General features: G+C 38.7%; 1 protein-coding gene and 1 long non-coding RNA gene across 3 annotated transcripts in view; one reads left to right on the forward strand and one right to left on the reverse strand.

Annotated features, from left to right (window-relative positions):
* The window catches only part of NELL1 (neural EGFL like 1), an 884414-nt gene that overhangs the window by 264407 nt on the left and 603273 nt on the right, over positions 1-16734 (forward strand). The window contains exon 12 of the mRNA XM_077114226.1: positions 8697-8825. Within this exon, the coding sequence (XP_076970341.1) occupies positions 8697-8825 (129 nt within the window). The remainder of the gene's footprint in view (positions 1-8696; positions 8826-16734) is intronic.
* On the reverse strand, positions 4342-15201 carry LOC143644782 (uncharacterized). 2 transcript variants are annotated; one of them, XR_013156866.1, is made up of 3 exons: positions 15040-15201; positions 6411-6479; positions 4342-5108 (listed from the first exon to the last, which is right to left on the reverse strand). It is a non-coding gene; the product is annotated as an uncharacterized LOC143644782 (long non-coding RNA). The 2 variants fall into 2 exon arrangements; XR_013156865.1 differs by having other exon boundaries at positions 4342-5111.

Below are 16734 nucleotides of genomic sequence, written 5' to 3' on the forward strand. Positions count from 1 at the left end.
ATATGGAGTCAAACTTTTCCATCCTGGAGAAGCTAAGTCCTGTCCATGAGTAGTGTCCTATTTACTCTTTGTTCTGGAAGAAGTCACCGTAGGTAAATCATAAAGATGCCTGTCCATAAGCCAGAGGTAAAGCTGAAATGGGTAGCTGGCTTAGTTATAAAAGGGGCAGTTTGGGATCTGGAGAGTAGTAGTATGGAGGACCTCACTGTAATAGGCAGGGCTTTATGATGCACAGATTAGACAAATGGATTTCAAGAAAGCAAATTGTCTTTGTTGGTGTTATTGGTCTTTCACTGGCAACGAAATTCTGGATACAGGGCACCTGTTGAGGAGTCCAAATTTCAGACTGCTTCAAACTAGAGCAGAGAGAGTGTCACCTCAATATTTATGTTTCTTCATTAAGTTCTTTGAACATACATGGACGCATGCTGCTGCCTTTATCTGGAACTCCTATCCTCTGTCTTTCTAAACTCATTCATCCTTCAAGTCTCCTCTTCAATACCGCATGTCTGGACCCTTCTCTGTGATACATCCCTGGAGTACCTTGCCTTTCCCCTTGTTATGTTCAAGTAAGTTATCCCTGCTAGAGTGTAAGCTGAATGAGGGAAGTGTTCATGTTTACACCGTTCATGGTATTCTTCATTGTACCTCTGTTATCTGGGCGCATGATATTTCTTAATAAATACTTGTTGAATAAATGAATGCATAAAACCTATACGAGGAACTAAAATTAAGGAGATGGCCAGAGTAAAACCTGGAGCCCCAGTTCAGCAGATGATATGCCTTTCTTGGAGTGTGTGTTCATGTTTCCTTCTTGACTATGCATCCAAGGGGGTCTTACTTGGTGTTTCATCCATGGGTGGTTTCCTGTTGTGTGACAAGTCATTTTTCTTCTGGCTTCGAGTCTTCAATCAGTGAATAGTCACAGAGTGTTTCCGGGAGAAAGAAACAAGATTTGTTTTTTGGCAAGGGTCAAGTCATTTCATGGCCTAGAAATTTTGAGTTAATGGATGATGGCGTACTGGTCTCCTTAGGCCGGAGTCATTGTTTCTTGAATACCCTTTGATGATTAAAATCATGGCTGGGAAGTTGTTTGGGGTGGTGGAGAGATACTGGGTTTTGGAATTAGACTTGGGTTTATATAAATACTTCACCTGTTACTTACTAGCTGTGTAATCATAGGGAAGTTTATTTGTCTTTAAAATGCTCTTTTGACTTTTCTTTAGAAGAGCTGTGAGGATTAACCATTAAGATGACAAATATATACTGAGTACCTCTTGTGTGCTGGATATTGTCTTAAACACAGAGTGAAAAACTTACCCAATCCTTTCCCTTGTAGAGCTGAGCTTCTAGTTGGGATATAGACACTCAACAAATAAACACAGAAATAAGCATATGATCATTTGTTGTAATAAATGCTTCGAAGCAGAAGAAAAGGTGGTATGAGAGAGAATAACAGGAGGCTTAATTCAGACTGGGGAAGGAATCTTCTCTATATAGGTGATATTTAAATTGGGAGAGTACAAATTAACCTGGAGGGGATGAGTGTTCTAAGTAGGTGGAGCATGTTTGCACAGATCCCGAATCAGGAAGGAGATTGGCATGCTAGAAGAATTGAAAGAAAGGCCAATGTGGTTAGTGGACAGAGAATAAGGGACAAAGGTGGGGCCCTGTCTGTTGCTTCAAGTAAAAGTTAAGGATTTTGTATTTTTTCTGAAGGACATTGGGAGCCTCCTGGGAGATTTTTCAGTGGAGAGTGACATGATTTAATCTGTGTTTTAAAGGATCCCTTTGTGTTGAAAATGTATTAGAGATATACAAAAGGTAAAGGGGGAAAGCAAATGAGGTGATGCTCATTTTAGAGATGATTATTGTTTGTGGTAGGATGGATTTTTCTTGTTGTCATGGAGTAGAAGAGAAATAGATAAGATTCAAGAAATATTTATGAAATGAAATGGACAAAACTTGGGGAGGGCCTACATTTGCAGAGTGAGGGAAAGAGAGACTCCTAGTTTTTTGGTTTGGGTGGATATGGAGAGCTCAGAAAACATGGATTTGGGAATTAAGAGCAAGAGTTCAGTTTTGTTCAAGTGAGATTTGAGATGCCTGCGAGGACATCCAAATGGAAAGTTAAGTGGACCATTTGCTTTAATGACATAAAATATGTAAAGTTGGACATGTGCTTGACACTCAGGCAGTGTTGTTTCCTCTTCTCTTAGAGGGCAAGGATCTTCTCAACCAGGGGTCAGAAATGATTGGGCACAATTGTTAGACTGGACTCAATTTCTGCTAAGATCAGGTTGGTGGAACCTACAATTCTGTCCTTAATGAGCAAATTAAAAAAAAAATGTACAGGACCTGGAAACTTTGGGACCCAGAGATATATCACCAGGAAAAATCCTTAGTAGCTGTTTATGGCCCTGGATATTTAAATCTCAGAATGAATGTTTTCTTAGTGGTTGCAAGAACTTTAGAGTCAGATCATAACTTGGCCACTTACTGGCTGTGTTACCTTGGATAAATTACTTAAAATTCCATCCATATTTTCCTAATCTGTAAAAAGGGGGAAATCATTGTCATGTTTAGGGTTTTTTTTGTGATTTTAAATGAGGTTATATGCGTAACATGATTAGCACTGTGTCTAGCATGTGAGAACCTAACAAATAGCAGCTTTCATAGTTAAAGTGCTCTCTGTATTTGGGCCATTGGTAATTAAAAGACATCATTGTGTGCTTCTAATATAGGAGAATGATTCCAGAGACTCTAGTCACTAATTAAAAAGTCAAGGAAAAGAACTGAACATGGGAGGTTTATTTGTGTGTGCTTGTGTTCTACAATGTGGTGGTCACAGCTTCTAATTCTCTGAAAAAAGAAAAAAAAACGATTTAAGAAAGAGGGTGTTCTAGGTTGCTAGCTGCCGGAATGCAACACACCAGAGACGGATTGGCTTTTAATAAAAGGGGATTTATTTTGTTGGTTCTTCAGAGGAAAGGCAGCTAACTTTCCACTGAGGTTCTTTCTTACGTGGAAGGCACAGGATGGTCTCTGCTGGTCTTCTCTCCAGGCCCCTGGGTTCCAACAACTTTCCCCGGGGTGATTTCTTTCTCCATCTCCAAGGGCCTAGGCTGAGCTGCAAGTGCTGAGATGAGGAATGCCAAGCTGCTAGGCTGTGCTACTTTGCAATCTCTCATTTAAGCACCAGCCAATTAAGTCAAACGTCACTCATTGCAGCAGACACGCCTCCTAGCCGACTGCAGATGTAATTGGCAACAGATGAGGTTCACATACCGTTGGCTTATGTCCGCAGCAACAAGATTAGGTATGCTCACCTGGCCAAGTTGACAACTGAATCTAACTAGCACAGAGGGTGACTCTGTTGAGACTTATGCATCAGATAAATTTGATAAGCAGGTAAAGAAAAATCAATGCCAAAACCTACCTGGAGGACTTGAGGGAAGACTGTGGGTGGTAACAGAAGAGAAATATCCAGAAAGGGAAGCATCTGTGTCTTAAATGTCATACTACTCAGACACACCAAAGATAGACAGAACCCTTAAAAAGACAATGAAATGTGGGGAATTAATTGAGGATTTATGACTTGGCAGCCATCTCAGACAACAAGGTAGCTTGTTAAGAATGTTGATGTCCAGCTGGGATGATGGAAGTGCTCTAGAACAGAAGTGTAGTGATGGCTGCACAACTGTGTGAATGTACTAAGAATCATTGAACTGTATTGCTTACCACAGGTTAATTGTATTGCCTGTGAATTATACCTCAAAACTATTTAGAGAAGGAGAAAGGGTAACCAGCAAACCAGTCTTAATTATACCATCTGGTTGGTGAAGAAGGAAGTATTGCATGCCACTATTGAGTCACACATTAATTCAGTCATTTATTCAGTTACAAATGCCTGTCCATTTGTCCATCCATCTATAAGCTCTCGGTACATAAAACACTGTGGGGAGGCCTCAATTCAGAGAAATGAATCAAACAGAGACCCTCATTTCAAGAAGTTGAAATGGCTGAAGTTGGGATATTTTATTAAGAAGATTTGGGATTACCTAGTAGAAAATAAATTTATTTTTTGTGAATGGGAAGAAAGTTAAATTGTCATCTGTTTGAATCTGCACATGCAAAAGGGATCTTTTCTTTATCTTTTGGGCTGTAGACTGCTGAGGAGTTTGTTGCTCTTGGGAGAACAGTGGAAGAGCACAGTGACTGAGAACTCTGGCTTTAGTCAGATTTGGGTTTGAGTTCTGGCTCTGCGTACTTTCCACAAGTGCACTAATGTCTCCAAGTTTTAATAAGCACATCTGTAAAAGGAAGATAGTAATAGTGGTCTTATAGGATTGTTAATAGAGTTAAATGTGATAATGCACGTAAAACACTTAGCCGAGTACCTGGCATATAATATGTTCAATATGTATTATTGTTGGTTTTATACCTGTGCCAGATTTTGTGAGGTTCTCCAAGTTTGCCTTCTTCTTCCTGAAGGCTTGGAGTCCCATTTCTTCTTCTAAAAACTGTGTCCTGCCCCTTCATAAGTTTCTGTGTATTATAAACTCAAGGTCAAGTTTTGCATCTTCTAGAAGTAATCTCTCCTCTGAAACACTATGACAATTTGTCCTCCTCTTATCTCATTTCACACATATTGTCTTGTATTTGAGACTATCCTTGTATATAGCTTATCTCCCATCGTAGTTTGTAATTTCCTTGTGAGAAGAAAATATATCTTACAGTGTTGCATTGTCCCCAGACTCTTGTGAGGTGGCCAGCGGTGAACATGCTTCATAAATATTGAGTAAAATAGTCATTGCAGAGTGGCAAACAGGTGCTGAATAAATATTTCTTAAGTGAAGGCCTTCATTAATTAAAAAATCACGTTTTGGCACAACGGTCAGATCCAACTAAAATGAATTTGACACTGAGGTCAGTTTGTCCCATAGGCCTTTTTACTTGTCCTTGAAATACAATTTATCCAACTCCTTGCATTGTGCGTTACCATGGCACACGCTTGATAGAGTGATATGCATTGAGAAGTTGTCGGTGTTTGAGGGGCTGTGTTCCAGGCTGTCAGATACATGTGAAAGGAAAAGGACAGCTGCGGTCTGCTGGAAAGGAAGAGAGAAAAGACATAGACAAAGAATATGTGTAATAAAGGATGCACATGTGACAGAGCTAAACTTCATGATGAAAGAAAATGTGATGACTTAATTATTGAGTAATTTTCATATGGGGAGTGACGTCCAGGCACTTTCATTGGCAGAGAGCCCTACAGTGCTTAAAAATTGTCCTTTTAGTAGTAAAACATCAAGTACCTTTAGCTGTAATGGTTGTTGTATGCCATTCAAACCCTGTAGAAATGTTCTTGTCTGGCAGAGGTTTCCTGTTTCCAACAATTTAAGTCTTGCTCTGATTTTAATTGGGGTAGTCACCAGTTAACAGGTCATGGGTAGTGAAGTGGGATGTGATATTGTGCTCACCTAGGACTTTGGATCCATACTCTGGTGTCCCAAGTAAAAATATCCTTTTACTTTTTACCGGTAGGTTTGCTATCTGAGTGGATACGTGATGGAGTGAAAAGCACATGGGCATTGGAGTTTGCCAGACCTAATTTAGATGCCTGGCTTCTCCATTTATTAGCTTATTTGAACTTCTCTTTTCTTACCTTGAAGTTGAGGATAACAGCAATCGTATTGAAACGTTTTGCATTTTAGTTGTCATTGTCATCATCATAGTGGCTACCATTTACGGACCTCTTCTCAAATGTATGAGGAGTTGTTCCAATTACATTGTGCCCCATTTAATTGTCTCAGCAGCATATTAATAAGATATACTATTATTGTCCCTACTTAAAACATCTACTGTAATGCCATGCAGGTGATAGGTACTTAATTGTATTATTCTTATTATATAATAACAATTACTATCTTCTAGGCAAAGTACAGCCTAAATATCTTGGCTTAAAACACTATTTCAAAGAAAAAATTTCCAGAATGTAATCATTGAGAAAAATTAAACTTGCAGTTTTCCAAATTTGGTGACTTTTCTATTATTTTTTTTAAGCCAGAAGCTGTTGATAATGTGTTCAGCATTTTAAAAAAGATGAAAGCAAAGCCATTCTATTTGAAGGCTGGGTGGGGGGCTTTAGCCCTAACTAAGAACTCATCTCTGCCCAGGGCTCTAAGGAGCACAGTTTGAAAATGGCTGATGGCGTCCATTCCCTGTATATATACCTAGGTAGGAAAATGATTTATAGTGTTTATTTGCTGTAGGCTCTGAATTAGAAATTAGATCTCCTGACTCCCTAGATCAAATATTTTCTATGAAACCACATTATGTAACATAGCAGTATAATTATTATTAAGCAAAATATACTGATTTAAAGGTGGTAAAACATTTTCACATACCTTATCATATTTGAACTTCACAACTTTTGTGGTAGATACAACTTGCTCTTCCTAGTTCACCTAAAAATGCTGTATAACATATAACATAGAGTAAGGGGGAAAAATAGAGATTAGAAATATAGAAAAGGTATGATTCTACTGATATTTGTACTTTGCCTGCAGGCGATTTCTGACCCCTGGTTTTTAATGGACACCGTGTAAGCAGGCAGGAAACAAAGCCTTGTGTGAGATGCATAAATCAAGACCCTTAAGGGCGAACCCCTCAGTTGGTAAATAGGGAACAATCCCCTGAGCAAAAGGATACTTGCCTGTCAGTTTTGACTCTTGATGGAGTTCTGGAGGAGAAACGTATTCCATGGAGTTTCTTAACAGCAAGTTTACATAGGACCAGATTTGTTCTACCTGTATGGCTCAGTGCCCATGCCCCAAGGCAAAAATGTGGTTTGACCTGATCTTGGATTGATAGTTCTCTCAGGCACCCAACAGAAGCAAAACTCAAACCTCGAATAATTCCTAAAGATTAAATTCCAAAAACTGTGTGCTCACACATACAAGAATCCCTTAAAACACAAGAAAATGCCACCATGCATGATATTCAGTATAAACAATAAACTTTAGAATCAAATACCCAGAAACTGAAGATATTGGAATTAGCAGTTCAAAATATGCATGTATAACATGTTTAGAGAAATAACAAATGGAAATTCAAAGATGAAGGAATGAAACTCAATTTTGACCAAACAGATTAAAAAAAATCTAAACTTTAGAAAATCAAAATATAATAAGTGAAATTTAAAAATGGCATAAAGGACTTAAAGAGCCTAGAAAACCCAGCTCAAGAAAGAGAGAATTAGTAAAGTATAAGGTACATTTTGAAGTTATCAAGAATTCAGCATAGAAAGAAAAAAGAATGGAAGATATGAAACTGAGTTTAAGTTATATGGAAGAGAACTGGAGAAGGAATAGCATTTGTCTAATTAGAATTCCAGAAAGAAAGAATAGAAAAATCATTAAAGAAAAAAGTTATTGAATTGTGTTTGAAGAGACGCTTTCCAAACTGATGAAAGACACAGATTCAGGAATCCCAAGAGATTCCAGAAAGAATAAATAAAAATTAATTCATACCTATATACCTCGAAGAAAAACTGAAGAATACTAAACCAAATCAAACCAACCAAACAATAAAACAAAAAACAAAAAGGAAGATCCTAAAAGCAGCCACAGAGAAAGAGCAGGACACATATACAGGAATGGCTATTAGATTAACAGCTGGTTTCTTAACAGTAAAAATAGACTTCAGGTAACAAGGGATTATATCTTCAAAGTATTGAAAGACTACTTGGAACTATGTTTCAAGTACCAGGGTGGTATAAAAGCATATTTAGACAAATTAAAATTGCATACACTCACTACTGTCAGATCCTCACTAAATGAACTTCTAAAGGATACATTAAGAAGAAAATTAATTATACTGGAAGGACTATTTGAAGGAGAAATAGTGAATAAAGAAAATATTAAAATATGGTTAAATAGAAAAAAGATACCCATATACCTGAGGAACCATGTTCAAGTTTGTTTCAGCATTGTTTATAATAAAAAATCTGCAAATAACTCAACTGTCCCTCAGTTGTATAATGGATAAAATACATTTTGATGTGTTTATAAGATGGAATATTATATAGCCTTGATGAAAGAACTGTAGCTACAGGCATAAACAAGGATGAATAGACAAAAGGACACCATAGAAGATATATGTAGCACAATTTCATTTATATGAAGTTCAAAATGGGCAAATTAAAAGTATGATGTTTAGAGATAAGTACATATGTATGGTAAAACTATAAAGGTATACGAGGGCAACATAAAATTCAGCTTAGTGATCTCTGGCATTGGGTAGAGAATGCTGTCAGAGAGGTGGAATCAAGGAGTACTGACAATTTTCTGTTTTATTCATTGTATTACTATTATTTAAGACATACATATATATCCATTTTATATATTTCTATGCATGATAAGAAGGCAGTAGGAAGAGGATTCAGGATCAGCATGTACAAAAGCCTTCAGGTAGGAACAACGTTAGCAAGTTTGAGAAAAAAAATCTCATAAGCATGAGATGGTTCAAAATTTCCTATTTCTATTCTCTCAGCCCTTGCCTAGCTCCTCCTTACATATTGTCAAGGTATTTTTTTCATGCATAAGAGACACAATGGACAAGCTTCATGTTTTATTATTTTAGGGGGTCTTAACCCTCCTTTTCTAATGTAAAATTGTATTTGCTGCTTCTAGGTCATAACTTTTGTGCAGAAGGGCCTAAATGTGGTGAAAATTCGGAATGCAAAAACTGGAATACAAAAGCTACTTGTGAGTGCAAGAATGGTTACATCTCCATCCAGGGTGACTCTGCCTACTGTGAAGGTAAGAAGGCTATTTGTAATAGCGGTTGGCTGAGAAATGTGAATCTAGTAGATGTGCTGGGACAGTGAAGGCCATCTCTGGCCCTACAAGAGCCTAAAGAAGTCATAAATATCAATGCATCTAGGGTTTTCTATTCTCCTAGTTTATCCAGGCTGCTAAGTTGCATGAGAAAACAAGGCATTTGAAGGTAGTTCTGAAACACAACAAAACAACAAAAGTCACAGGGCCACATCAGTCCCATGTGCTTCTTCTATACTGATTGTAACAATTACCAGCAAACCTATAAACACATAATTTTCTGTTGTATTGTTTGAAGAGAGTGTCATCTCGAAACTCAATTAAGTGCCTTATGGTAGAGATTCTTTTGGAATGTCTTTTTTTGATAAGAACCTATATCAAGCTGTCATCTCCTTCACCTGTCAAGGCCAGAAGTTTTTAAAATAGGGTTTCTGAATGACTGTAATTAATGGGTTGCTCATCCCTAATCTCTACTTAGAGTCACAGAGTGGTAGGTGTACTCATAATTTTGGCACATGGGTGGATGTCATTGTAGTGGATTGGTAGTTTCAAGTATTAGTGACTCCCATTTCCAATCCATAGAGCAGAACAACCTCCCTTTCTTATAAGACCTCTGTCCATACTCAGCACTCCACCTTGATGGGTGGAGAGCACTTTAACATTTCCTAGGAGCTTTTGGCTCTGATCCTAGTCTGTGTGGTGCCATGACATCTGCATAATTATGTCTGACATCTTAACTGACATCAAAGTCAGAAAGTTAGCTTTCTTGAATAGAATGAATGCTGTGAAATAGCAGTCAGTCTTCTCCAAGTAGTTTGGTTCTCAAGTGGGCCACGTGTTCCCAAGTTAAAGGCAATATTAATTGATGGCAGTATTCATAAATTTCTTTGCATTCTTTCATTGTTACCCCTATCTGTTATTTATCCCTGGTTAACTTTTTGGCTTTGACTGATGACCTCTCCAGTTGTCAAAGACAGGTGCCTTTAGTGATTGGTGCCTGGTAAGTGACTTCTATTTCCTTCATTTCTTCTGGAAGATTTTTTTCCATTACTAACTTGGCTCACATTAGCAATATAATCAAACTGAGGAGTTTTTCTCTCCCCCCCCCCCCTTTTTTTCTCTTGTTTGCCTTGGTAGATTTATACTTGATTAGGGTGATAAACCACCAAGGAGAATGATACTTCCCTGTTAATGATGAACCTTTTTCATCTTAGTTATTTGTCTATTTGGTGAAGGAGGACTATTAAGTTCAATATTTTACATTAATATTTATTTTTTAGATCTTACCTTCTGCTATTTTCTGTTTTTTTTTTAATTTTTTCATTTTAGCATGGACCAGCTTCAGGAATCAAACCCAGTCTCCACATGGCAGGAGAGAATTCTGCCTGCCCTATTTTCTGTTGTTTTTTTTTTTTAAACAGAAAATATAATTTAAAAAAATCTTTAAATGCAAACATTAACCTCTCCATTCACAATGGAAAAATTTTACCTGCCAACTCAGAGGATGGTTTAAAAAATTTACTTCCTTACCTTCTACTATATGTGAGGATATAATCTCATCAACTATAAAAAGATAAAAAGAATCTCAAAACAATTTGAACCCTGATTCCATCACTGGCAGGCCTTTACATTGTCCATCAGAATTAGTTCACCCACCAAGCATGGCCCTTGTTAGCTGTTGAGACCTGGCAGAATCTGGAAGAAAATTGTTGCTCTAGTGCTGTTTGGGACTCTTTGATTCTCTCCTCATTGATACCATTTTTAATTATATATATTCAGCTCCATGAGGAACCCTCTGTGATAGTAAGCCTTCCTATCTGTGCAAGGCCTTATTTTATGGTGTTGTGTGATTTTTATATCTGAATCACTGTTTTCTTGGACATACTACTGCTTGGCTCACTGTATGTTTCTGGCCTTGAGTCAGCATTGCACATTGTGATGTCATCTTGGGTAAAGGCGATATGCTTGGGTTTCAGTCTTTTCTCTATTATCATGGAGCCTTCACATCAGAGCTTCTTCATGGAAGGAAGCACAGAGCACTTAAGGAGAAATGGCTGAATGTTAGAGCCAATCTCGAATATAAGAGCAAAGCTCAGGTGAAAATAGGGGCCAAATAATGGACAGTTGGATGGAAGGCATGAGAACCAAATAGAATGAATAACAATGTTTAAAGCAAATATCTATCTCTCTTTATGCTCTGTATCTTCAGCATGCTGGAATTTGGCCCTTGGGGTCATATCCCTGTGGTTGCTCCAGGCATAGTGTCCTCACATTGACATCACAAGCAGGAAAGAATGGGCAGGAATAAAAACCTTTCTCTGTGAGAGATTCCATCTTTTTTGCTCAAAGAAAGTCCTTCTTAGATGTTCTACCCCCTGTCTTCCTTAGCTCTCTCCCCTCAAACTCCTTCTCTGGCACACACATGGAAAAGACATTTCCATGGAATCACATTTCCATCTAATCAAAAGGCCACAATTGGGTGTGCCTTCTTCTACCATTGACCCAATTGTGACCTTCTGATTAGATGGAAATGTGACTCTACCCATTCAAGTTGTGTCTTGATTAGTTTTCTGGAGTCCTTTAAAAGGGGAGGCATTTTGGAGAAAATATAGTTGCTTCAGAGCCAGCAGAGACACAGACATTTGGAGATGCTTGGAGTGCCCACAGAGAACAGACACCTAGCTACAGATGTTTGGTGATGCAGAGCCCAGCAGACATTGCCATGTGCCTTCCCATGACATGCTAAGCAAGCCAGAACCCAGAGTTTTGTCTCGGGGAGCTAAGTGAAGGCCCACAGATGCTTAGAGAGGAAACTACTGGCATTAGAAGCTGGAAGCAATGGAATAGGGAACAAGAACCAGCAGATGCCAGCCTGTGCCTTCCCACGTGACAGACATTGGCCTTTCTTGAGTCAAGGTATCTTTCTCTGGTTGCCTTATTTTGGACATTTTTATGGCCTTAGAAATTTAAACTTGTAACTTAATAAATCCCTTTATAAAAGCCAACCTATTTCTGGTATTATTGCATTCCAGCAGCATTTGACAAACCAAAATACTTCCCCAATCTGATGTCTGGGAAAGGGAACAAGATGGCTGTTACTGGTTTAGGCTAAGTGTTTATCCCCTGGAACTGGGAGTAGGGGTTTGCCTTTACTGAGACCAAATGATTACTGCTCTTATGTGAACCAAATAGGGTTGTAGTAGCAGGAAGAAGTGGTGTGTGTGTGTGTGTGTGTGTGTGTGTGTGTGTGTGTGTGTGTGTGTGTGTGTGTTGGGTGGGCAAAAAAACTATGTTACCCCATGCTTTCATGGTTAAATTTACCTCTTTACCATTTTCTACTTCTGTCCAAGAATTAGTCTCTGGGTTAGTCTGACAGACAAGCTTAGAGGTGGCTGAATGTCTACCTGGGTACCAGGGACATTTGAGGTCTGGGTTCATTGTCTCACTGTAGTCTAGAGAGAACCAAAAACTTATGAACTGCTGCAGGCAAGTTATTTTTTTTACCCTGAGTAAATGGAGTGAAAATGACCCTTATTGTAACAACCACAATGAACAAGACTAGCTTGCAAATTAAAACAAAATATTATACACACTGTCCAGGCTATCTTGAAAAGCCTATTCAGGCTCTCAGTGGAAAAAGAAGTACAAAAGACTTTCAATTTCTTAACTTCTGAGGGTAGAGATATGCTGTATTAAGGACTCCTCCTGCTTTGCGGAGATTGCTGTAGAAACCACCATAGAGAAAATATCGGGACTCCTAGCTAATCAATGGGAAATAATAAGAACCTTTGTCAGTTATGATACAATTCACAGGAGGTCATTCTTTTTGCCTCGTCTGACTTAGGCAGGAAAATTTCCCATTTTGAAAACTCCTTTAGTTGAATTTTAGTGTTTTAAGAATCTGGTAGCTGTCAGCTGAGGCTTTTTCCCTCTGTGAGGAGGTTTTCAGTGGGTTGCTGTTGACTAGTTTTCAATACATTCATTTAAATTAATTGTAGTGACTGAGGAAAGTATAGCAATTGGGTCCTGCTTGTGATCTCACTTCTTGAATTTGAAGCTCACATACATAGAGTCTCATGAACTTATTTTCCCATAGTAAAATATTATTTAGAAGAATATAGAACAGTGGGATGTGCTATGCGTCATGTGGTCTGCCTGATGTTGAAAATACTCCAGTTAACTTTAAATGATAAAAATACTACTTGCAGAGTGTTCTGAATTTTTTAAGTTCCTCTTATATATATTATAGACTTTGATCTTTATAATAAGTCTGTGAAGAAAGCAGCAACATTGGCCATATAGTCTTCATTTTATAGGTGTGGGCACTAGGACTCAGAGAGATGAAGTACAGATAACACTTAACTGACATCTACTCCAGGGCTCTTTGCTCTGACTCATACCGTACTCCATTCCTCACCCTTACAGTTTTGTGTTGCTCGTATACTTGCTTCTTTCTCGATCCTACTGACATAAGTTTTGGCCAGTGAAATAGAAATGGAAGTGATATGTGCCATTTCAGAGTAGATGTTCTGAGGCTGCAGAATTCCACCACATTCTCTTTTCTCTCCAATACAAAACCAGCATTGTTGCAGATAGGGGCTTCTGCTTTAGCTAGGATCCCGGGCTGAAGATACTACAGAGTAGTGCAGAAGTTGACAGGTGGTAGACATATAGCACTTAGCATCTTGTAACCGACTGAACTTTGGTAGATTATCTGTTACTTTAGCATAACTTAGTCTAAACCTACTGCTATTACTTGCCTGAATTAGATGGTCTAAATGTTGTGGGTTCAGAAGGATACCTCTTCACAGATGAAAAATAATCATTAATAGATAAAGTATTGAGAGTTATTAGAAGAAGTACAAATTGTGTAGCCCCTCAGTAGTCTGCTTTGACCCTGCTTCTGGGCAATGGATTTCTTGCACACTGCAATTTGTAAATTAGTATTTTGTAATGGCCAAATCCAACAGGGTAAATTGTATTTCCCAATTAACATGATAATGAGATAATGCAAGTCAAAAACTTAACAAATTGTCTAGCATTCACTAAACACTTAACAAATTACAACCATTATCATCAATATCATTGCTATTGCCTTTATTATTATTAACCATATCATTAATTTTTATGGGGCTTATTTGGAATTAGCAGTGTGTATGCTCATTGAGGCTAATACTTTCGGGAGGTGTGGGCTCACATGTTCCATCTTTTGAGAGAACTAGCAGGTAGCATGGAAGAGTGTTCTGAGACAGAGGGATCAGGTTTTATCAGTTCAGTTCTGCGAGGGCAAGATTGTTAGCAGTGGGGCATTAAGTGTAATATTGCATAATGATAAACTCATTCTTTCCTTGGGAAACCACGGGTACAACTGTATTCAAGAAAATGTTTTGGAAACCTGTTGGTATGAATTCAACAATTTCATGTAACAAAACTACTGAAAAGTCTAAAACAGCAAAACTTGTTAGCAAGGTGATTTGTAACTTCTTTTGCATGCCTGGAGAAGATGATGAAGAGTTTGTGTGAGCGTCAGAAGGCTGGGAGAGGGGACAGAGAGATCAGAGTTTAAACAGAAAAGCGGAGCTCAGCATAGCTAGGGGAGTAGATATTTACTGCAGGCAGAGGCTATTGTCGGTGCACATCCGTAGAAACAACACCCTGTAAATTCCTGGGTAATAGAATGCAGGGGAAGATGGGCTAGTATACTTAATTACATTTCCAATTACCCAAGGGCTAATCAGTTAACTCTTGTTGTTTTGAATGTTTACAAAATATGTGAGCATCATGATCCATGCTGTCCAAATTATGTTTAAATCTGGGCTTCAGTCTCCTCAAGTCCTGCTTCGACAGCACAGGGATATGAAGCCCTTCTGATTAATTATTAGCAAAACTCTTAGGTCCTGCTCCCATTGTATCTCCAGGGATTCAAAATGCTTGAGATAAGAATATCTCAGGGTATTCTCCCCCCCCCCTTTTTTTTTTCCTATTTAGCCTGCATGGCTAAGGAAGAGAACTTCTGGTACCCAGGTATCTATCATCCCCCTTCCCCGCCCCAACCCAAGCCATGGAGATCTCCAGCCTTTGCTTTATTCAGACTAACCCAAATGTCCTCTTCCTCCCAGCTGCAGATGTAGATGAGTCTTGTTCCTGGGTCTGATTTTCCTCTACCTCTGCTTATTTATTCTCCAAGGCTGCTTACCAAAAGTGTTTGCTCCTGCTCTCCCATTCACTTAAACTCTTGCCTCTTCTTAACTCCCCATAACTTTTTTCTTTACATTATAATAATAAGAACAATGAGGCCAAACTCCATGTCCTGGTTATTTCACTTGACTGTCAGTAGTGGAGGCTGTGGGGGCACAAGTCTGGGTCACAAGGGGTTAATTGTTATGCTATGTGGAGAGAGGCACTGCCAGAGCAGCTGGGTGCCCCAGAGCTGGAGATTGAAGTAGCACTGTCTTTTTACCACATTTTGAAATTTATCTGTAAGAGAGTACTTGGAATTTTTAGATATTTCTCTATGATTCAAATGTTAGAAATGTTAGGTGGGCTTCCATACCACCCCCAGAAGACTATTTAACTCATCATGTAGCTGAACTATTATAGTAAGATGTTCTCTTGAATTTCAGAGTCCTGGGACACCGATCTCAGTCAGTGGGGCTTCCTTCCACCCCGTTGCTCAGATCACAATATGTACAATCTGAATTCTGAATTCCAGCCAGTAGAATGTGACCAGCCCTGGCCCCAAAACCCTTCCCCTCATACCCTTGTACAGTATATACAAGTCATCCTTGATTCCTTTCTTTCTGTTGCCCCCAACATTTACCCCATCAGAAAGCCTTTTTGGCTTTGCTTCCAAAATGAATCACAAATGCACCCACCTCTTGCTATTTTCACTGCAGCTACCCTAGTCTAAGCCTCCTTTATCTCTTAGTTAGGCATCGCAATGGCTTCTGCTCTTGCCGGCTATGGCCCATTCTCCAAACATATGTCCTACTGAGCTTTTTAAAGTATATGTCAGGTTATGACATTCCTCTCCTTAAAATTGTGTAATGACTCCCCATGCCTCTTAGAATAATATTCAAGCTAGGTCCTGTGTCAGCCCCTTTGGGAATGGGTCCCTCTCTACCCCTGCCTTCATCCTGTACCACTCTATCCTATGTTCACTTTTCTCTGACCACATTTGTATTCTTTGGGCTCTTTGAACAGGTCTGTGCAAATAGTTCTTTCCTCAGCCTGGGATGCTTTTCACCCGGATCACTGTCCATCTGGTTTCTACTTATCATTCAGGTTGTAGCTCAGACCTCTTCAGAAAGATCTTTCCCTAACCACCTCAGTAAATTAGCTCTGTTGTTAGCCTCAGCTCCTCTCTATCCCATTTTATTTTATTTAAAAGTTTTATTTATAATACTTATTATCCAAAAATTGTGTGTTTTTCCTCTGTTTAAAAAATTATCATCTGACTTAGACTTTGCCCCTTTAGAATAAAAGCTGCGTGAGGGCAGCACTTTTATTTTATTCTTTGTGGTATCTCCAGCATCTAGACTAGTGCATGGTACATTATAGACACACAAAAATAGCTGTTTAATGAATATTGAAAGAAAGAAAGAATGAATAGAATGAAAGTCCTAAGCATATTCATGCTTTTCTATACCAGCTACCACTTTCCTGTGTCAGACTTGTCTCCTTATAATTGCTCCATGTCAACTTTTTAAAGTGCGGAGTCTGTATCTCCAGGGTGGCTTCTATTCATTTCTCTGAGTACCCGGGTCTGTGCAGTGCTGAAATTCTGCCCACTCATTTTGTTCCCTGTAAACTACTCTGCTGCTATTTGCTGCAGAATGCTTTTTCATCACTGTAGGGCAAGAGGGAAATTGTAGCTCTCCGGTAATTTTGG

The sequence above is a fragment of the Tamandua tetradactyla genome, chromosome 8 (genome assembly GCF_023851605.1).
Source record: "Tamandua tetradactyla isolate mTamTet1 chromosome 8, mTamTet1.pri, whole genome shotgun sequence".
In the NCBI taxonomy this organism is placed as follows: domain Eukaryota; kingdom Metazoa; phylum Chordata; class Mammalia; order Pilosa; family Myrmecophagidae; genus Tamandua; species Tamandua tetradactyla.